The 23,407-nt window shown below is 44.1% G+C and overlaps 1 protein-coding gene across 1 annotated transcript; it reads left to right on the plus strand.

Moving 5' to 3' along the window:
• Positions 1-6,363: 6,363 nt before the first annotated feature.
• Phax (phosphorylated adaptor for RNA export) lies at positions 6,364-23,049 on the plus strand. Its single transcript, NM_173133.2, has 5 exons — positions 6,364-6,487; positions 8,814-9,400; positions 11,828-11,948; positions 16,952-17,035; positions 22,413-23,049. The coding sequence occupies exons 1-5, from the start codon at positions 6,392-6,394 to the stop codon at positions 22,680-22,682; spliced, it is 1,158 nt and encodes a 385-aa protein (NP_775156.2). The 5' UTR covers positions 6,364-6,391; the 3' UTR covers positions 22,683-23,049.
• Positions 23,050-23,407: the final 358 nt, after the last annotated feature.

Genomic DNA, 23,407 nt, shown 5'->3' on the forward strand with positions numbered 1-23,407 from the left:
AAGGCAAACAAACAAAAAAAAAAACCCCAAAAACCAAAAAAACAGGAACAGCTGACCTACAGAGATAAAACTCATTTTCCCAAAGACAAGGAAGGACATTAAAAACAAATGAAACAAGCAGCATGGGGCCAGAATGTTTGTGAGTCTGAGTTTTACTAGGTCAGTGCTCCTCTCTCATCTCTAAACTTAAACAATGTACCTGTTTTTTTTTTTTTTTTAATCCTTTTAGAAAAAGAAAGATTTCCTTTACAAAAAGAAAGTCTTCAATTCAGGTCAAGTAGGAGCATATACTTAATCTTAATCTTCTTGTAGCTTTAGACCTTGCTGTAAATTACTTTTCTTTGAGTAATGTAACAAAGTTGCAATTTCATGATCCGCTGTGAAGGCAGAAAAGCACAGCTCTCTGTTGAGCTCCTGCACATCTTGAACATGGACTGACCGCCCTTCTCCCACCTCTCACAGTGGCCAGCGCTCAATCTGAAGTATGCACCATTCCTTCTTATTTTACCAAGCGTGCTAACTTTGCTTCTCTCTAGCTGGTCTTGAAATTCTTTTCCACTGTGCAGTCAAGGGTTCAACTTTACTTGAACCACATCCCTCTGGTGAGATCCCTCAGGCTATGGGAAAGCAGTGCTGACCTACATCTCACCAAGGCAATTGTCACAAAGAGAAAGGGGGGGGGGGGAAGGGAGAGAAAGAAGTGGTATCTGAACTCCAGTTGCTCGCTAGCCAATATCTGAAAAAAAATGAACATTCCTCCTTGCTTTTTAGTTTTAGGCCTATCCTCTTCCTCACTTATATCTGGTACTTCTCAATGCCCAAGAATTCCAAACCTGATTTGAAAGTTATCCTCCATTTTTCATGCTCTTAGCTAAAAATAAGTCTTACTTTCTGCTCAGTTGATGCTTGGTTCCAGAATCCTGAGAAGGAAAAATGGACCCAAGCTGGAGCAAAAGGCAGTAACACCTAAAAGAACAATCCGTTGAATTGGTGCATTTTATAAACGTCAGACTAACTGAGTCATAAGCATTTCTTTTCTCTTTTTTCTTTGTTTGCACATGTGTATGCATGTTCACATATGTGTGGGCATATTTGTGTTACCAAACTTGGAGGTAACAGTCTGTGCTTCAAAAATTCAAGTTTGGCTTTGAAGGGGCTTGAGACCCCATATGAACAACAATGCCAACCAACCAGAGCTTCCAGGGACTAAGCCGCTACCCAAAGACTATACATGGACTGACCCTGGACTCCAACTGCATAGGTAGCAATGAATAGCTTAGTAAGAGCACCAGTAGAAGGGGAAGCCCTGGGTCCTGCCAAGACTGAACCCCCAGTGAACATGATTGTTGGGGGGAGGGCAGTAATGGGGGGAGGATGGGTAGGGGAACAACCTTAGAGAAGGGGAGGGGTAGGGGTTAGGGGGATGTTGGCCGGGAAACTGGGAAGGGGAATAACAATCGAAATGTAAATAAGAAATATTCAAGTTAATAAAGATGAAAAAAAGATTTAAAAAAATTCAAGTTTGGCCACCCATCCTTGAGATGCCAATTAATAGTAAAAACTAGGGGCTGGAGAGGTGGCTCAGCGGTTAAGAGCACTGACTGCTCTTCCAGAGGTCCTGAGTTCAATTCCCAGCAACCACATGGTGGCTCACAACCATCTGTAATGAGATCTGATGCCCTCTTCTGATGTGTCTGAAGGCAGCTACAATGTACTCATATACATAAATAAATAAATCTTTAAAAAATAGTAAAAATTAGCCAATTTAATAGTAATTGCCAAATTAATAGTAAAAATCTGAAAAGGGAGATATAGTCAATGCCACCACATTGAGAGGAGGGACAAAGAGATCCAGTGACTTCCCTTAAGGCCAGTCTTTGAGTCCCAAGATGAGATTTTAAGTTCAGAGGTCCAAGAACATGTGCATCTAAAGAGCTGGGATCAAGGTGTGGTCTGGCCACCATTCACTTAGCCATCACTGTCTGGGCTCCAGTCTCAGGCTATAAAGTCTGACAAGCTAGAACTGTGGAAGCTCTTTTTCCATTTCCCACTCTGGTTGGTGCCCTCTCTTTTTTCCAGCATGGGATCCCTGGGGAAATCCTCTAGTGTTTCAACTGTCTGATAGATTTAGATTTAGAAAGAGACAGCTCTTTAAAATATTCTCATTTCTGCCAGGATAAATGTTATGAGTTCGTGTGTGTGTGTGTGTGTGTGTGTGTGTGTGTGTGTGTGTGTGTGACAGAGGTCAATCTTCCTCCATCACGCTCCGGTGACCTTACTTACTGAGGCATCTCTCACATGGTTTGATGATCCAGTGCATCTAGCTAGTCAACGTCCTCTGGGAATCTCCTGTCTCTTCCTTCTAAGAGCTAGGGTCACAGGTGAGCTTAAGTCACTCGGAACTTAAGTGGGTGCTGGGGATCTGAACTCAGGTACTCATTTCTGCACAGCAAGCATTTTCCCTAATGAGCCATCTCCCAGCCCAGCATTTCTTACGTTTTCTAGAAACAAGCCCCTCAAAGTATGAACCCTGCCTGGTACGGTGGCATAGGCCTTTCATCTCAGCACAGGGCAGGAGGCAGAGGCAAGTAGATCTCTGTGAGTTTCAGTCCAGCCTCATCTACATATCAAGTTCCAGGCCAGCCAAGCCTACTCTCTCCAAAAATAAAGCAAGACTAAACAGAACTAAACACCTTTAGAGATCAATAACCATGCTATAATCGACTTGGCCTAGAATTTATACCATAGCTTTTCCTCCTTTGTTTGTTTTGTGGGGTTGTTTTTATTTTTGTTTTTTTGTTTTGAGACAGGATTTCTTAGTGTAGCCTTGGCTGTCCTAGAACTGTGTAGACCAAGAACTCACAGAGGTCTTATAGCCTCTGCCTCCTGAGTACTGGGTTTAAAGGCAAGTGCCTGACCTTTTTTTTTTCCCTTGGGGGTGGGGGAGTCCTCTTTCTTTTTTTTAACTTTTTTTTTCTTTTTTTCTTTTTTCGGAGCTGGGGACCGAACCCAGGGCCTTGCACTTGCTAGGCAAGCGCTCTACTACTGAGCTAAATCCCCAACCCGGAGTCCTCTTTCTTAAGCCTTCGTATTCAAGTCAGGAGTAGCCCACTAAATCTCTCCAGTCCGCAGATGGAAAATTGTGTGATTTCTTCTGTCACCATAGTCACACGAGCCAATTCATACATTCACTGTAATTGTAAAACTTTCTCGAAATGTAGTTTATTGTCTTTCTGTGAACTCTGACCAATACAAATTATAATCACGAAAACCTACAAGCCAAGTATCAGACTGACTTGACTTCAACTAAAATACTCATTAATTAGTGATTAAATAAAAATGGTAGAAGCATCTTTGCCATTCTCATAAAGTCATGGGTAAATATCAAAAGCACTACACTTTTGGGGGTTAGCTTTATCACGATTGTGGCATTGCTTACATCGTTTATTCATTTGCCAGTGAGTTGAGCATACAAAGCTTGTAAATTTCGTGAGTTATATTTCAATAGAGATAATTTTGTGGTATCAGGAGTTGAATTTAAAAGTGGTTAAAAATGTTTGGAATCAACTAGAACAGAAGACATATTCAAAGACTAAAACATGGTGATGGGAAATGAAAACTCAGTATACTGTCTGGTTTTGTGTGTCAAGTTGACACAAGCTGGAGCCATCACAGAGAAAGGAGCCTCCCTTGAGGAAATGCCTCCATGAGACCCAGCTATAAGGCATTTTTCTTAATTAGTGATCAAGGGTGGTAGTTGTGGGTAGTGCTGTCCCTGGGCTGGTCGTCCTGGGTTCTATAAGACAACAAGCTGAGCAAGCCAAGGGAAGCAAGCCAGTAAGTAACATCCCCCCATGGCCTCTGCTCCAGCTCCTGCTTCCTGCCCTGTGTGAGTTCCAGTCCTGACTTCCTTTGGTGACAAACAGCAATGTGGAATGTAAGCTGAATAAACCCTTCCTCCCCAACTAGTTTCTTGGTGGTGATGTTTTGTGAAGGAATAGAAACCCTGACTAAGACAGTCAGATAATGGAGAGGTAATGACAGCATGAATGTCATTTCAAAACCTAAGGAATCAGTTTTCCCCAGGTTGATCTGTAGGCTCACTATGCTTAGTGTAAGGTACAGTAGTTGAGGGCTGGAGAGATGGCTCAGAGGTTAAGAGCACTGTCTGGGGGGTTGGGAATTTAGCTCAGTGGTAGAGCACTTGCGTAGCAAGCGCAAGGCCCTGGGTTCGGTCCCCAGCTCCGAAAAAAAGAAAAGGAAAAAAAAAAAAAAAAAAAGCACTGTCTGTTCTTCCTGAGGGCCTGAGTTCAATTCCCAGCAACCACATGGTGGTTCATGACCATTTGTAATCAGATCTGGTGCCCTCTTCTGGCCTGGAGGCACATATGCAGGCAGAAGGCTGTATTAAATAAATATTAAAAAAAAAAAAAAAAGGTACAGTAATTAAGATGATATGACATTAGCCCTAAGGTAAACAGCTCAGTGGAGCAGAATGGAGCAGTCAAAGGGGCTCACTTACATGCTCTGATTATTATTGTCCTTTTGTTTCTGTTTGGCGCGCGTGTGTGTGTGTGTGTGTGTGTGTGTGTGTGTGAAAGAGAGAGAGAGAGAGAGAGAGAGAGAGAGAGAGAGAGAGAGAGAGAATCAAACCCAGAACATGGTAAGTGTGTGGTTTAACAAATAGCTAGTCCGTGGACAAGGAAAACACTTTAAACAAATTATGTTGGAATAACAGATCCATAAGGGAAAATGAAAAAGATCTCAGTGATTTCCAGGAGCCCCAGGGGCGCATGAGAGCATTGGCTGTGAGATATTCTTAGAGCAAACAAAGAGGCAGTCAGATCCTGGATCGCAGTTATGTTGGGGCCCAACTCAGAGAAAACATGATTCTGAGTATCAGTCACCACCGGCCTTTGTTGCAGAGGACTCAGAGACTGCATGACTACAAGTATACTTTGGACTTCTAATCAACCACGAGGTGTAGACCCTTCCCCTTCTGAAACCTGAGAAAGGATTCACACTCGGCCACATGAACCTGAACACTCCTTAGAGCACCCCATCATGTGGCTGTGTGTGTTTAAACTGCGGGGCTGGCATGAAGCTAGTCTGTTCAGTTGCTTAGCTGACAATCCTTTACTTAGGGCGCCAGGGGAAGGACCAAGCAAGACCTGCCAATTTTGTGTGAAACAAGACCCTTCAGTTTGCAATCACAAATTCAAGAGACTAGGGAAAGTTACAAAGGTTTTGTTTTACAATTCTGTAGACACTGATATCAGCCTACCATAATGATTGGCATGAAACAGTGATTTTTGAAAAAAAAAATGCCCTGCCCTTTTTCCATAGGCTGGGACTCCAAAGAGCTTCACAACCTTTGCTCCCACCCTCCCTTAAACTCCCCAATCTATTGGTCCAGAATACAAAGCCTTATCTGTTGTATATCCTGGGTCTTAGGATTCCTTCCTTTTCCCATCATGGGTTCATCACAAGGCAGATTGTCTGTAACTTTTCAACTCTAGGATAAACTGAGATTGCCTAGACAGGCAGGCAGCTAAGGGAAGACGGGTGTGGACCGGGAGGGTGGTGGTAGAGGGTAGGTATTGACCTGTAATTGAGCGCTAAACCATCTCAAAGTGAAAATGGAACATGATGTATGTATGTATGCACGTACGTATTATGCATGCATGCATGTATGTATATATGTATGTATACATGCATGCATTTAATAGAAGTTCGAGAGGGTCAAAGCTCAAGGTATAGAGGCATGGCAGTATGTAACATGATTTATTTCTTGCAAAATAGAGGGTCAACTTGCCCTGGCCTCCAGCAGCTTGGTTTAAAGGAAAACAATAAACATTAAAAGGTGTGCATACAATAAAGGCTTGTAATTAACAGCACTTTAATAATATCTTAACGGTGATTAACCGAGTACCCGGGGTCAAATGGGCCATTTTAACACCTCTGGAAAAATGGCTTAGTTACTTTAGCCTAAGGGTAAGTCAGGAAAAGCGGCTGCAGTAAAGTCTGCCCAGGAACACAAATGGGTCAGTGACCATAATGCCTAGCACAGCCATGCGCGCCACCAGGAAGAACGGAGCTTGTCGGTGAAGTGAGGTGGAAGCGGAAAAAATAAAATTAAAAAACAAACAAACAAGGCAGCCGGAAGGCCTGCTTAGAGCATCCGGGTGAGAGGCGGGAGATCAGGGCGGCTCCCGAAGCGGTGCTTTACCTAAACCGCTGGAGTGCACGGAACTCGCCTCCCAGCGGTGAGTTTTATGATGGTGACGCTCGCCCGGGGTGGGCCCGCCCGCACGGGGGCGCCGGAGCACCGCCCTAAGGCCTTCCCTCTGTCCGCCGGAAGCGCTCTCCTGACCCTGCGCGCCGCGGGAAGATGGCGCTTGAAGCTGGCGATATGGAAGAGGGACAGCTTTCCGACTCGGATTCCGACATGACGGTCGTCCCCAGCGATAGGCCTCTGCAAATGGCGGTGAGCGAGAGGGCGCGCGGGAGACGGGGGATGGGCGCCGGGGGAGCGCGGCCGGGAGTGAGAGGCGCGGGCAGCCTCGAGATGCACCGAGTGGGAGGCTGAGGGGCCCAGCCGGCAACTGGGCCGGGCGGAAGGCCTCACGGTATCCCGGAACAGGCGAGCATCCCTCTCTGGCGGGTCCTACTTATCCAAATTTCCCGGCTCCTGCACTGCTGCCTCCCCATCCCTCGGAAACAGATTTTTGTCCAAAGGTAGAACGTGGGGACGGAGACGGGAAACTGCTTATTTTTGCCTTAGTGGATAAGGAGCTCATGGCGTACTCGGGGCCGGGTCTTTGGTGCTTCCCTCACCTTCGAGCTTAGTGAGCTTTCACCTGCAGCGTGGAGACACCAGGCTTTGTTTCAGCTGTCCGGGGTTGCAGTCGGCATCTCTCTGTGTAACCCAGGCCGCCCTGGCACTTGAGCTGAGGTCCTGTCTTTTCATCCTCCAGCAGTGTTGGGAGATCACAGACGTACAGCACCGGAACACTAGACAGCTAGCTTCCTAATTTTCTGAGACTTTGTCGAGGTTCCTGTTACTCCCCCAGAAGGCTTTCCTGCCAGTCCACCTGCACTTAAACCTAGGCACCGTCGCTGTCTGCAAAACTATTTAACTGCCATGTTTGGGTGTTCAGGTGGAGCTGGCATGGCGCCTCTGAGGGGCCGTAGGGATATGATGCATGCACAATACTTAATGCACACTGTAAGGCCTGGCCAGTGTTGGCAATTATTAGTGGAGGAAATTCTCTAATGCTTGGTTATCTGTTTAGTATAAAAAGCAAAGACTGAGGACAAAGTTACAGTTAGAAGAAATAAGTTCAGGTGCTTTGTTGCATAGTAGGGTGACTAGTTAACAATATAGTGAACATTTCAAAATAACCGAAAGAAGGCCAGGGGTGTAGCTCAATTGTTAGAGTGCTTGGCTAGCATGCAGGAGGCCCTGAGTTCAATCCCCAGTACCCAGAAGCCACGTGTAATGCACATCTGTATTCCCCCCCCCCAAAAAAGAGGATTTTGACTCTTCTTTTCCATAAAGAAATGATACAAGTTTAAAGCAGATATTCTAACAGCCCTGGTTTGGTCATTATGAAATATATACATGTATTGAGACCTATTCTACCTTGTAAATTTGGGTAGTTACTATGTGGCAATTTTTTAAGCCATTACCTCCACATGTAGATGTCTTGGAAAATTAATATTACGTTCTGATTTTTAAGTCCCTTACATTTTCTTACATTAATAATTTGGTTACATAATGCTGTGAAAATCTGAATTTTCAGGGTTGGTTGTTTTGAGGTGAGGTCTCTTCTTGGCCCACCGTGTCCTCAAGATCCCCCTGCCTCAGCCTCATGAGCTCTGATTACAGGTATGCACACCTGGTGAAACCTGCAGTTAAAATTAATGCCTGGGATTCTTCCCAGTAGGAACTTACCATCAGATTTTACTTATTTACTTATATTTTGTAATAGAGACAGGAAGGGGTGTGCACCATATAGCCTTGGCTGTGGCTCTGGCTGGTCTTGAACTCAATAGAGATTTTGCCTGCCTCTGCTTCCCTAGAGTGCTGAGATTTAAGGATGTGTTCACCAAACCCTGCTATACCATCAGATTTTAAAGGAGTAGCCACAAAACCATATAAAAGAAGTTGATATAGCCAACTAGAAAATATTTGTGGAGAGAAAGATAACAGAGTTTTGTTTTGTTTTTTAGTATTCCTGTATGTAAGTACACTGTCTCTGTCTTCAGACACACCAGAAGAGGGCATCGGATCCCATTACAGATGGTTGTGAGCCACCATGTGGTTGTTGGGAATTGAACTCAGAACCTCTGGAAGAGCAGTCAGTGCTCTTAACTGCTGACTCATGTCTCCCCCCGCCCCCAACCAAGTCTGTCTTAACTGCCAGTCACAGTTACTGTGTGTGTCATTCGCATGCATTCTTGTCTTTGACAATGAGAAGTAAAAGCGTTAGTAAGTTTTAGAGGGTGATCTTTCACAACCCGAGTTAATTTTCTTTAGCTGTCTTTGGATCGTCATTGTTTTGGATACTCCAGGTGAATCTCTACTATACACATTCTCCCTCCTCTTTTCTCCTTAACAAGGTCTTGTTGTGCAGCTTAGGCAGGGGCCTGAACCCATTGTATGACCTAAGTTGTCTTGATCCTCCTGCCTTAGCCTCTGCGTCACTGAGATCACCGGCATGCGCAATACCCACGTCATTGTGAGAACTAGTCGGTGGTAGGTGGAATTAATGTCTTGTGGAACTGATTGTCATGTCTTTCACTTGCAGAAAGTACTAGGTGGGGGCGGTGCTGCATGCGCACCAGTGTCAAACTATCGGACTGTTAAACATGTGGACTCCAGTGAGGAGAGTCTGGATTCCGATGACGATTGCTCTCTTTGGAAACGTAAGCGGCAGAAATGTCACAGTCCTCCTCCCAAGCCAGAGCCTTTCCCATTTGGACAGAGCGGTCAGAAACCAGCTCTCAACGGTGGGAAGAAGGTGAACAACATCTGGGGTGCTGTGCTACAGGAACAGAACCAAGATGCTGTGGCCACTGAGCTCGGCATCTTGGGAATGGAAGGCACCATCGACAGAAGCAGGCAGTCTGAGACCTATAATTATTTGCTTGCTAAGAAACTTGCTAAGAAGGAATCTCAAGAGTATACAAAAGAATTAGACAAAGATCTGGATGAGTATATGCATGGCGACAAAAAACCTGGGTCAAAGGAAGAGGAGAATGGGCAAGGTCATCTCAAACGGAAACGGCCTGTCCGAGACAGACTGGGTAACAGAGTAGAAATGAACTACAAAGGCCGCTACGACATCACAGAGGAGGATTCTCCCGAGAAAGTGGCTGATGAGATTGCCTTCAGGTGAGCACTGCGCATACATCTGACACTGATGTACTCTTTCCTGAGATTTTGTTTGTTGACACAGGGTCTCTGTATTTCCAGCTGTCCTGGAGCCTGCTAGGCAAGGCTGGCCTTACACTCTCAGAGATCCACTGCCTCTGACTCCCAGAGCTGAAACTGAAGATGAGTGCACACCTGCCTGGGGATTTTGGGTTGTTTGTTGATTGATTGGTTTGTTCTTCCTTAATGGAATTAACCTGGCTAGCGTCTTCATCATGGATCTTCTACAATGTAAGGTCAACTTACATTGAAGGAACCACTGAGCTAAATATGTAGACCAGACTGGCCTCAAGCTCACAAGATCTGCTTGCCTCTGCTTCTCAAATGCTGGAATCAAAGGTGTGCACCCCTCAGTATGCCTGCCTACTTTTTTCATTTACGTGAGGAGTGTTGCTTCTTATGTGATTTGGGGGTTTGGAAAGGTTTCCATAGCCCAGGCTGGCTTCAAATGTACTATGTAACAAGGCAGATCTTTTTTTTTTTTTAAGATTTATTTATTTATTATATATGAGTACACTGTAGCTGTCTTCAGATACACCAGAAGAGGGCATTTGATCTCTTTACAGGTGGTTGTGAGCCACCATGTGGTTGCTGGGAATTGAACTCAGGACCTCTGGAAGACCAATCAGTGCTCTTAATCACTGAGCCATCTCTCCAACCCAACAAGGCAGATCTTGAACTCTGGTCCTTCCACTTCTGCCTTCCAAGAGCTGGGTTCGCAAGCATGCACCACCGTCCTGACTGTTTTATTGCATGTGTGTACAGTTGTGTATCTCCAGACTGGATGGACAATCTACGCTTATTTATTATGAATACCGCTATTAATGAACCTTCGCTTGCAAGTCCTTGATCATTTATTTTCATTTCTTTTGGGTAAATAGAAGTTTTTGGCAGCACTGAACTGACAGCTCATGCGTTTTTCACAGGGTCAGACTCTAATGGAGCTTTATTAGCTCTACGTCACTAGTTACGTATTTATTAGCTCTACATCACTAGTTACATATTTGAAAGTTGGTGTTGGTGTTAGGGAGGCAAGTGCTTACTTTTCAGGCAACACCAGTACTGATCTATTTTGGGTTTTGTTTTTAATAGTCAAGATGACTTGGCTGGAAAATGGTTTGTTAGCTAAGAGCACTGGCTGGTCTCTTAGAGGATCCAGGTTTGATTCTCAGCACCCACATGGTAGCCCACAGCCATCTCTAACTCCAGTCATCCTAGGCAATCCAGCCTGCTCTTTCGGCCTCTGCAGGCACTGCTTTGCATGAGGCGCACTGCATACGCGCAGGCAAAACACTCATACATGTACAATAAAAGTCTTTCTCTGTTTCTGTTAGCTCCCTCGTATTTTGTTTTTGTTTTGTTTTGTTTTCTCTGTTTTCGATTTTTGAGTCAGGGTTTCTCTGTGTAGCCCTGGCTGTCCTGGGACCCTATCTGTGGACTAGGCTGGCCTCAAACTCAAAGATTAAAGGCATGTGCCATTACCACCCGGCAATAAAATCTTAAAAAGGGTTAAAATCAGGTCTGGGTTTCAGGTCTAAAGTCTTCTTTAGAGAAAAGGACCTTCAGGCCAGTGGTTACCTGCCTTGCACAAGGTCGCTCTTCCTGGTCTGATTTTTCCCACAGTATTACAGCGCCTCCTTTGGGTGAGGAGAACCCAAAGTTCTGGACCTGACTAGAAACGGAAGAGGCCTCTGCACTGATGGTTTCTGTTTGTCGGTCGATTGTTGTTGTTGCTGCTGTTTTGGGTTTTATTTTAAGATGGGATTTCAATGTATAGCCCAGGCTATCCTAGAACTCGCTCTGTAGAGCAGGCTGACCTTGAACTCAACAAAACCTGCCTGCTTCTTCCTGGGTGCTAGGATTGAAGGTATGGGCTACCATGCTTGGTGGTCCCTATATTTTTAATCTCTAAAGAGTAAAATGAAAATAATACGTGTTTAACATTTGAAAGAATTGACATTTGTAGATTAGGTGGGGCCATTAGAATTGGACTATTTCAGGAAACCATTTGTAATATTGGAACGTTGCTCGTTAAGCATAAATGAACACGCTGTGTGTGTGACTGTTTTGGCAGAAGTACTGGAGGTCACCGTCCTCACAGTTACAGCACGGTCTATTCACCTTGCTTTGCATGTTTGTTTATTCTCACAGTTGCCATAATCCAGCAAGGCAGACGAAGAGCCTTACTTTAAGAGTTAATGTGAAACTTGAGGTTAACGTGCCACTGTGTGACTGGGAATGAGGTTGTTACCATGGCAGCGATTCCACAGTCGATGGATGGAGAGTTAGGAAAGAGATGTTGTCAGTAAAACTTGGGTTCCAGCTGAGAGCGACACTGGAGATTAAAGTAGATTTCAGCGCAGTAACCGTGCTTCGTGTTCTCATTAGGTTACAGGAACCGAAGAAGGACCTGATAGCCCGAGTAGTGACGATACTTGGGAACAAAAAGGCCATTGAACTTCTGATGGAGACGGCTGAGGTTGAGCAAAATGGTGGCCTTTTCATAATGGTGAGCCTGCTCTACTGTTTCTGCTTTTCTGTTATAATCTGGCTTTTTTTTTTTTTTTTTTTTAAGCAAAATGAACATGAACTTGCTTCTCTGTGCTCCGTGCCATCTACCACCCCAAAATACACACACACACACACACACACACACACACACACACACACACGAACACTGCCCTTTTGATGACAGGGTTCATTCACTGTGTGCACAGCTCCAGCTGTCCACAGACTTGGGACACCATCAGTACTGGGATTGCAGCCATGAGTCTTTACGCCTCTTGCAGGTAAAATTTTTAAGACAACTATCTGGAAGGAATTAAAAACTCAAGTTTGAAGGGTTTCATTTTGGAGCACAACTCCCTGTGATTTAGCTAAACTATGTGGTTCCCTGTGTTCAGTCTCTTCATGTGCTGTAAGAGTTAGATGAGGTGCCCCACATGAGGTGGTAGCTCAGTGCTGGTTCGAGGCCAGCCTGGTTCACAGAGTAGGACCCTGTCTTGAAAACAAAACACTTGTTAAATTATAAAACCCAGGTAGGGGCTGGCGAGATGGCTGCCCTGCCAGAGGTCCTGAGTTCCTTCAAACACCAGTAACCACATGGCTCGCATCATCTGTGATGGGATCAGGTGCCCTTTTATGATGTACATGAAGACAGATACAGATACATAAAAATAAATAAATAAATCTTAAACAGTTAAAACCCAAACAGAGCTGAATGTAATGGGCTGTCCTTGTAATCTCAGCATTCAGGAAGCCAAGGCAAAATGATTGCTAAGGATTTCAGGACAGCCTGGGCAAAACCCTGCCGCAAAAATAAGTCAATAAATTGCCAATAGATACACAGTATACCCATGGGTATTAAAAGTTCAAGGGAGGGCTAAGAGATGGCTCAGTGGTTAAGAGCCCCGACTGCTCTTCCAGAGGTCCTGAGTTCAATTCCCAGCAACCACATGGTGGCTCACAACCATCTGTAATGAGATCTGGTGCCCTCTTCTGACCTGCTGGTGTACATGCAGGCAGAACATTGTATACATAATATTTAAATAAATCTCTTTAAAAAAAAATAAAAGTTCAAGGGTAATGGGTAGGAAGGAAAGAAAGCTGAAAAGGCCCCAGAGTGGGATAGCACTAATGGGGAGAGGTGGCAAGGCCAAAGGCAGTAGCACTTGTAGAGAGTGGGTTACAGACTTCATTACTTCAGTTTTCCCTGGGAAATGAGCATGAAGTGGGAGTGCCTTGTTTGCTACTCTTGGTTTGTAGTGTGTTACCCAGCAGGCACAGCACTAGTAATACAGATAACACACTATAGGAATAGACAGGGAAGAAACTTACAGGACTGACAGCATTGGAGGTTAGCGGTTAGAGCTCAGTGGTTAAGAGGGCCCAAGTGTAATTCCCAGCACCCCTGTGGGATGGTGTACTAGTTAGGGAATCTATTGCTGTTTTGAAGTACCATGACCAAAGGCAGATTGGGGATGAAAGAGTTTATTAGGCTTACATTTCCATATTACTGTTTATCACTGAAGGAAGCTTGAACAGGAGTTAAAACAGGCAGGAACCTGGAGGCAGGAGCTGATACAAAGAGATGCTGCTTACTGACTTGCTCATCCTGCTTTCTTATAGAACCCAGGATCACCAGACCAGGGATGGTACTGCCCACCCTGACTGAGATGGGCTATGCCTTCCCCTGTTGATCACTAATTGAGAAAATGTACAGTGTTTTATCAATGTGTCTCAAGGCATTTCCTCAACTGAGGCTCCTTCTCTGATAGGTAGCTCTAGCTTATGTCAAGTTGAAGCAAAACCAACCAGTACAGGTGGCTCACAGCCTCCTTTAACTCCAACCCCATGGGGATCAGATACCCCTGGCCTCTCTCGGTATTAGCGCTCACACTGTCACACATAATACTTAAAACTGACATTTTTTCTGAGTTATTTATTTATGTATATGAGTACACTGTAGCTGTCTTCAGACACACCAGAAGAGAGCATTGGATCCCATTACAGATGGTTGTGAGCCACCATGTGGTTCCTGGGAATTGAACTCAGTCAGTGAGTGCTCTTAACCACTGAGCCATCTCTCCAACTCAAAATTGACAATTTTTCAAAACGAATTGATAGTATTGGTTGAGGAAATAGCCCATAAACTTAAATTATAGAAATCATCAACAAAACAAGATAAAATTAATCATATATTTTCATTTACTTGAAGTTAAAGGCTTATTAATAATGTAACTTTTTTATTTCTTTTCTTTTTTTTTTTTTTTCTGAGCTGGGGACCGAACCCAGGGCCTTGCGCTTCCTAGGCAAGCGCTCTACCACTGAGCTAAATCCCCAACCCCCGTAACTTTTTTAAAAGAGAAGTATATATTCTTCTTTTTTTTTTCTTTTTCCTTTTTTTTTTTTTTTTTTTTTTGAGCTGGGGACCGAACCCAGGGCCTTGCCTTGCTAGGCAAGCGCTCTACCACTGAGCTAAATCCCCAACCCCAGAAGTATATATTCTTGTGAGTTAATTCTGGTCTACTGAATATTGACATGAGCAAAATTCAAGGACACTTGATATATCGTCTTTGATAATTATTGAGTGCCTGCTTTGTACTGAGAGGTGTTAAAGACAAGAAAAACTCGGTTAATTGTAGTAATTATAAAGCCAGGCATGGTGACACATGCCTGTAATCCCAGCAGTTGAAAGGCAGAGACAGAGGATCACTGAGTTGGCCTACCTAGTAAGTCACCAGCCTACGTAATGAGACCTGTCTCAGAGAGAGACAGAGAGGAAAGGAAGGAAGGAAGGAGGGAGGGAGGGAAGGAAGGAAGGAAGGAAGGAAGGAAGGAAGGAAGGAAGGAAGGAAGGTAAACAAACAAACAAACACATGGCCTTTGAGACGGCCTGGTGGGAAGAGTGTTGTTGTGTTTGTTTGTTTGTTTGTTTGATGATCTGAGTTCCATCCCTAGTTCCGTTCTCATGAACAACCAGGCAACCTCTCAAATTGTCCACTGACCTGCATACCAACGCTATGAAGTACATGCCTCTCTTGAGAAAAGTAATGTAATTTTTGTTTGTTTAAAAAAGAATAAATAATATAATTCAAGTGTATTAGAAAGTATAGACACTATGAGAAAAGAAATAGATCAAAAGAAGGTAGAAGGAAAAGGTCAGAGAACTGTAAGTACGTGGTCAGGGTAGAGATCTGGATGGGCTTAAAAGACAGAGCAGTAAGGACTACAAGAATAGGCCGTGTGTGTGTGTGTGTGTGTGTGTGTGTGTGTGTGTGTGTGTGTGTGTGTGTGTGTGTGAATTTAAATCTAAGTCTTGTGTAACCCTGGTTGGCCTGGAACTCTGTGTATATACCATGCAGGCCTTGAATTCATAATCTACCTGCCTGCCTCTGTTGGGATTAAAGTTGTGCAGCTTTATACCCAGCTGAGTTATTTGTAATCTACCATGGTGCAAACAAAGCTCAAGGTATCTCTCTCTAATGTTGACCTGGATGACTGTTTGATAACTCCAACACAATTATTAAATAAATATCCCATTTTATCTTCTTCTGGATTGATGATTATGCTGATTAACACTGGTTTTATTTTATTACTGCTCTTTTTTGTTTTGTTTTTTTGTTGTGTTGTGATTTGCCCTGAAGCTATCTGTATTTTGATGCTAATTCCACTGCCCCAAGGACAGCTGTCTAGTCCAGCACTCAGAACTCAGGTGACCTCACTAGAACCACCTCCCCATTGAATTTGTACAGTACAGGTGAGGGGCAGGTACAGTATAGAAGGAGGCCTGTCATTGGAGGAGAAGGAAGGATGGGCGGGAGAGAAGTTTGAAGGAAGAGGAGGAGACTAGAGGGGACAGAGGAGAGGGTGAGAAGCCATGGCAGGTGATGTTAAGATTCTGCTCTGTGTATTTACAGGTTGTTATCAATGTTCCTAAGGGATGGATGGTTCCGGGCTTTGTATGTTTAAGTGGGCAATTATATCTTACCAATTGGGTCAAAAAATTATTGTGTTGTGTGTTCTTTTATGTGAGGGTTTGAGTGTAGGAAAGTGTGCGGCTGCTGGGATGTGTTTCCGCCAAGATATCTAGCAGATATCTTGTGGCACCTCGGTGCAGACCTAGCGAGGTAAAAGACAACTATACTTTTTTATTTTTATATTTATACAACATTGTTGTTTTATTTTGTTTTGTTTTTCAAAACATGATTTCTTTGTGTAGCCCTGGCTGTCCTGGAGCTTACTCTGTAAAGCAGGCTGGCTTCAAACTCAAAAGATCCATTTGCTTCTGCCTTCCAGTTGCTGGGATTGGGATTAAAGGCATGTGCTACTATACCTCCCTTGTTTTAACAGTCAGAATCACGGGAGTAGGTAGGTAGGTAGGTAGGTAGGTAGGTAGATAGATAGATAGATAGATAGATAGATAGATAGATAGATAGATCCTTCAGCAGTTAAGAGCAGTTGCAGCTCTTAACTCAGCTGTCTAACTGCTGTCCCTCCTGAAGGCAGTGCATGGTACCCACACTTAGATGGAGACAGAGCACTCATTCACATAACATCTTAAACAGAGGCAGACTCCAGATGGCTCAGTGGGTAGGAGGACCAGGGTTCAGTTCCCAGCACCAACATGTCTGTGACTGTGATGCCAATTCCAGGGGACCTGACATGCTCATATTACATGCTCAAATCACCAATGTCCATAACATAAAAATAGATAAATTATTTTAGAAAAAGAGGCAGAATCAAATCTGGTTTTCAAATCTCATACTGGCTGTCTCCATAAATGTACCTCTGTTCAGATGTGCCCCGGTCCTTCTGGGAGCCTGCGCTTCAGGAACTGGGTTTGTAGCTCAGTAACTGAGCACAGTCCTAGCATTGCAGAGCTCCTGACTTCTCTCTCACCACTGTTAAATAAGTACTCAGTCTTTATGTACAAAATTGTCACGAGTAAGTTTGAAATATTCTCTCATTGCCTGAGGAAGTGCTGGTTTACTTTTTTATTCCTTTTTGTAGAATGGAAGCCGAAGGAGAACGCCGGGTGGGGTTTTCCTCAATCTCCTGAAGAACACGCCCAGCATCAGCGAAGAGCAGATCAAGGTAATGACGACCGCAGCCTTGGCTGTGCGATGCTTCAGAAAGACAGATTTAGGACCCACATTTGGTGGTGTTTGTTCTTGTTTGTTTGTTTTTAAAGATGTATTTATTTTATGTATATGAAAACACTGTAGCTGCCTTCAGACACACCAGAAGGGGGCATCAGATCCCATTACAGATGGTTGTGAGCCACCATGTGGTTACTGTGCATCGAACTCAGGACCTCTGGAAGAGCAGCCAGTGCTCTTAACCACTGAGTCCATCTCCTCTCTCCTCAGCTAGTCTCACTACATAGCCCTCGCTAGCCTAGAACTCACAAAGATCTGCCTCTGCTTTCTGACTGTTGAGATTAAAGACAAGGCAAAGCTGTGTCCAGCCTCAGCTAGGGATAAGGCCTTTTTGCTTTCTGTGCTGCAGTTTTGACTGGCTCAATCTTGTTCAGCTCTTCAACAAGTTATCTTACGTAGAATACTCAGTTTTTCCTTACCTTTTTATTACACTTACGGCGTCTGTATGCACATTTGTGCCATGGTTCCTGCAATATGGAGGTCAGAGGAGTTAATTACCGTCTCCCACCAAGTGAGCTCCAGGGGTAAGCTCAGGTCATTGGGCATGGGAATGACTTACAGTTAGCATTTATGCCTGCCTTTTAGAGTTAGCTTCTTACATGGGAAACATCCGGTACAGAGGTCTGCACTTTATTATGTCAATGAGCAATGGGGATTGGAGTGATCTCTGTCCGTAATCCCAGCCCTTGAGAATAGGCAGAAGTTCAGGGTCACCTTGGGCTCTCTATAGCAAGCTCCAGGTCAGCCTAAATACCCTTCATCAGAGTGGGTGGGGCTTGGGTGTATCTATGGTAGCAGGGCTGGAGAGATGGCTTCACAGTTAAGAGCACTGGCTGTTCTTGGAGAGGACCTGGGTTCAATTCCCAGCATCCACATCATGACTCAAAATGATAACTTATTTCAGGAGCTCTAGTACCTCTGTGGTGGTCACCAGTTACACATGTGATGCATGAGCATAAATGCAGGCAAAACACTCCTGATGTTCTAAATCTTAACTTTTTTAAAAAACACTGATAGCAGATAGAAGCCCATTTCCCTTGAGGTAGCTCCTCTTATGAATATAGTTTACATATCCTCTTATGAATATAGTTTACATATGCTCGATGATAGGGTTCCTCTGCTGCTTGAAAATCCTGACGGGGGTTGGGGATTTAGCTCAGTGGTAGAGCACTTGCCTAGCAACTGCAAGGCCCTGAGTTCGGTTCCCAGCCCCGAAAAAAAAAAAAGAAAGAAAAGAAAATCCTGACGGGCCAGAGAGTCGGCTCGGGTTAAGAGCACTTGTTGCAGAAGACTCAGGTTTAATTTGCAGCACCCACATGGGTCACTTCCTCAAGCATCAGCGTGTGTTGTGCACAGACATACATAAAGGCAAAACGTTCATACACATAAAATAATTAAAACCAAATAAAATTCCTTTCTTTCTGCTCTTCTAGCAGTATATGGTGTTTTTATTTTTTGTTTTGTTTTAATCTGCTTTTGAGATTCCTATCAGATGTGTTAGTTTCATTCTTTTATTGCACATCCGAAATTTCTGGTCAGCCCCCCTCCCCTATTTTTATTTCTTCTGGGAGTTAGGTATTTTGAGGAACGCAGTTTGTTTCCTCGGTGCACAGTTGTCGGGCAGTAGAGGTTGTGCTTTAGTGTTCTTTCTTCTCCTGTAATCTTCCTGTGAGTAAATGATCATCCTCTCCTGCACACTGGATAGCAGGGTGCTATTTTCAGAAATTAGATTGATGTGTCAAAAAGGAGCATCTGTTTTTCCCAGTTAATAGTCGCCATGAGCATATGACCTGCTCTCAGCCACAGTTTTCTCATCTATAAAGGAAGGGACGTTAGAGCAGAGGAGATACCTCAGTTGTGACCTCGTGCCACACGAGCATGAGGACCTGAGTTCATAGCCCCAGCTTCCACATAATATGCCTGCCGCTGGGTTTGGCGTCTTTAATCCCAGCACCCAAAGGAGAGGCAGGCATATCTCTGGAGTTTGAGGCCAGCCAGGGCCACATAGACTCTGTCTCAGGACTGGAGAGATGGCTCAGCAGTTAAGAGCACCAACTGCACTTCCAAACGTCCCAGGTTCAGTTCACAGCACCAACATGGCAGCTCACGGCTGTTTATAGCTCCAGCCTACTGAGCGCTAGGTTCATTGAGATCTCCTGTCTCAGAAAGATAGAGGGATCAAGGAATACATCTGATTTCTATTTCTGACCCCCACCCCACCCCACCCCACCCTCTCTCGCACGAGCTCACACACACACACCTGTCTAGAAAAATGTTGTAAGTGATTAAAAACATGATATTTGTGGGGAGAGAGCGACACTTGCTCTCTGTTCTGTTGTCTTTACAGTTATGTGTAGTCTTAAATTTAAAATTCTGCTGCCTCTACATCCTGGATGTGGGATTACAGCATTGTGCCTGGCCTGAGAGATATTTTAAGTAACCTTGGACAAATGGTTCCCAGAGACAAAGGGGAAACAATAATATCCATTGGCCCTGGGCATTGATACAGTTTGAACTCCAGGGTGTGAGAGGAGGCTCCCCTCTGTTTACGCAGATGAACAATAGAGGAATAGAATTGCCTCAGGCCACTTAAACACTGATTCTGAAAGCGATGATTTCTCCATCCTCCTCCATGTTTGGATTCTCAGGGTCTGAGTTTCAGTAATGATAGAGAATGCAGGGTCGGCTGCTGAGGAGAGCCCAGCGGTGGCTTACAGTCACTGTCAGTCCAACTCCAGTGACTCCGACCTCCTCTAGTATGGAGGTCAGAGAACAGATAATGGGAAGAGTTTCTTTCCTCCATGTTGGTCTCGGGTCATCAGGATTGGTGCAGGCACCTTTGCCCACTGAGCTCTCTCACCAGCCTGCTTGTTTTCCTTCTACCTTCCTTCCCCCCTTCCTTTTTCTCCTCCACTCCTCTTGGGGTTGTTTTGTTTTGTTGTTGATTGGTTGGGTGGGTGTTTGTTTATTTGTTGCTTATTGTTTGTTCTTATTGGGAGACCTTGTAGTTTAATATTTAAGTTGTAGAAAATATAAAGGAGACAGCAGCAGGCAGATTTGAGGCCACTAGAGCTGTCTCAAAAAGGGAGAGGAGTAAGGGTACATGTGTCAGGGTTCAGGGATCACCACACAAACCACATGAACACTGATCTCAGTTAAGCAAGAATGATTTATTGAACACACACCCTAATACTGGTCAGACCGGACATAGCTCAGAATTACCTGAACTATAACAACAGATATTATTTTCTGTCAGCTTATGAAGGAAAAACCACAGTGTGTTCATACGAAGGTGTAGAGAGAGCTACCTGATGGTCAGCTCTGACTTGAGGCATTTCAGATGTAACAGCTCATGTTGACCTTGATTTGATGGGCCTGGGTGAAGTCTTGTGGAATCTCTTTAAGATTAGCAAACCTCGGGGTTGGGGATTTAGCTCAGTGGTAGGGCACTTGCCTAGCAAGCGCAAGGCCCTGGGTTCAGTGTCCAGCTCTGAAAAAAAGAAAAAAAAAAAAGTTTAGGAAACCTCTTGCAGGACATTCAGAACGTACAGAATAAAACAGGGTCTGTGGTCAGCATGTCCTTGCCCCGAGCCAAGTCACTTCTCTGTGTCACTGGCAGGCAAGCATGTTACAGCAACAGTATGAAATAGCTGGCAGGCATGGAACAAAATGGCTGCAGCTATGCCTGGGGAGGGGGACAGTCAGACACAACATATGTTTCTGTTTGGGAAAAAAATGCAAGGGTTTGTTGGCTTTTGTTTTTGAGTCAGCATCTCACTGTGTAACCCTAGCTTGCCTCACTCACAGAGACCCGTCTGCCTCTGTGTCCTGAGTGCCAGGATTAAAGGTGTGGGCCATGCTCCACTTGCAGTTTTGTTTTGATAAAACTTGCAGTGTTTGGTGGGAAAGGAACTTTATAACCATTTACTGCATTGCCAAACGTTACTGTTGAGAACTTTTCTTCTTCAGATCAAGATACCTAATAAATTAAAATGTGTTTGTACGTAAAATAGAAGTGCATCGTTCCTTTTGAAACCAGGACGTAGTGACACACACCTATAACCCCAGCAAGTGGGAGGCAGAAGGCAGCCTGGTCTGCATAGTAAGCACTAGGCTAGTCGTGCAGTGTGGTGAGACTGTCCTCTAAGGAGTGTATATTTATATTGGTACTCCTCACAGTACATGTTTGATTGTCACTCTTTGGGATAGCTGAGCTCTATACTACAAGCCCAGCCTGGAGTTTCAGTAGTACCAGTGTTAAGTACTGTGCTCCTCAATCTTTATGTTTATTTTATGTTTGTGACTGTTTGCACATATGTATGTACCTGTATCGTGTGTGCAGTGCTGTCAGAAGCCAGAGGAGAGTGTCGGTTCCCCTAAAACTGGAGTTAAAGGTCTTAGGTGTTGGCGTTGTAAACTAAATCCAGGTCCTCTAGAAAACCAGTAAATGCTCTTAACTACCATTTTTCTAGCCCCTACAGTAATTTTTTTTAAAGATTTATTTATTTATTTTATGTATATGAGCACACTGTAGCTGTCTTCAGACACACCAGAAGAGAGCATCGGATCCCATTACAGATGGTTGTGAGCCACCATGTGGTTGCTGGGAATTGAACTCAGGACCTCTGGAAGAGCAGTCAGTGCTCTTAACCGCTGAGCCATCTCTCCATCCCTACAATAATGTTTTTAAGAGATGGAATTACAGGGTTGGGGATTTAGCTCAGTGGTAGAGCATTTGCCTAGCAAGCGCAAGGCCCTGGGTTCGGTCCCCAGTTCAAAAAAAAAAAAAAGAGAGAGGGATGGAATTACTACATTTTGCAAGTGCCATGTTCTTAGACGCACAATCACTTGGTTTAATTTCTTAGTACAGTCAGACATACATACATATACTATATATATATACATATACATACATAGTTAAGACATTTCAAGTTTTAAACCTTTACTCTTTTACTTTTCTGCTGTGTGTGTGTGTGTGTGTGTGTGTGTGTGAGAGAGAGAGAGAGAGAGAGAGAGAGAGAGAGAGAGAGAGTGTGTGAGAGTGAGAGTGATCGGTTATCGTTTATTAAAGTCTAGCAAACAGATATGTGGTATGGAGAATGAGCACGGCCTACTGGACAGTAGACTGTGTTTGAATACAGCAGTCAGCACTTGAATCACGAACTGTGTTCTAATAATGAGGTCTCCAGGATTTGTTTGTGAGAAATAGATGAGACTGGACTGTAAAGGCCTGCCTCATAGTATGCTTGTAACTAATAATATGGGATGGTTTGTTTGTCATTTTTTTTAATCAAAGTTTCTTTTTATTTCAGGATATTTTCTACATTGAAAATCAAAAAGAATATGAAAATAAAAAAGCTGCTAGAAAAAGAAGAACACAACTATTGGGGAAGAAAATGAAAGAAGCTATTAAAAGTCTAAATTTCCAGGAAGATGATGACACATCTCGAGAAACGTTTGCAAGTGACACTAATGAGGCCCTGGCCTCTCTTGACGAAGCCCAGGAAGGACCCGGTGAAACCAAGCTGGATGCTGAGGACGCCATCGAGGTGGACCACCCTCAGGATTTGGACATCTTTTAAGCACACTTTGGACATTTTGAAGAATAAACCTTTGTTTTTTAAAAAAGGTGTTACCATTTCTACTGAGGTTGCTTTACTGTGCACCGACACTGAGGCGGGAGAGCTGTGTCTGCTCCCGTGAAGTAGTAATGTATGTGGTAGTCGTGCCGTCGGCCGCAGTGTGGAAGGTGGCTGCATCTGACGGCTGCTGTACAGCACGGGCTAATTTCTCACTCTGCATGTGCTGACTGTTAGCCTACGTGGAGCTGTGTCCTCTCTGTCCAGCTCACTGTTTCATGCCAGTAAGACATTTTGGTTTTCTCATTCATCTTTGTGGTGAACTATGCTTTGGTTTTAACACATTCCATTAAAATACCTGTAACATGTATGAATCGTTCCGCTGTCACATTCAGTAATGGGCAGGGTCTTGCTGTGGACTGACCCGTCCTGCCTCAGCCTGAGCAGTGCTGAGATACGAGCTTATGCCGCCGAGTCTCCTACTTTGTGGCGTTCTTTTTTACAGTTAATTACTGTGTACATGGGAGAAGGGAAGTGTGGAGGCCATGCATGGGGTGGTTAAAGGGCATTTTGTAGAGTCAGATGTCTGTTCCCTTTAAGTGGTTTCTAGTTTGTAGGGCCCTGCATCTCAAACACCTTCATCTCCTGAGGTCCCAGTCTTATAAACAGAAACTTTAAGTCTATTCTGAAGCCCCTTAACATTTGTCAAAAGAAAATGATATCGAAAG

Source organism: Rattus norvegicus, chromosome 18 (genome assembly GCF_036323735.1).
Source record: "Rattus norvegicus strain BN/NHsdMcwi chromosome 18, GRCr8, whole genome shotgun sequence".
NCBI classification, from domain to species: Eukaryota; Metazoa; Chordata; class Mammalia; order Rodentia; family Muridae; genus Rattus; species Rattus norvegicus.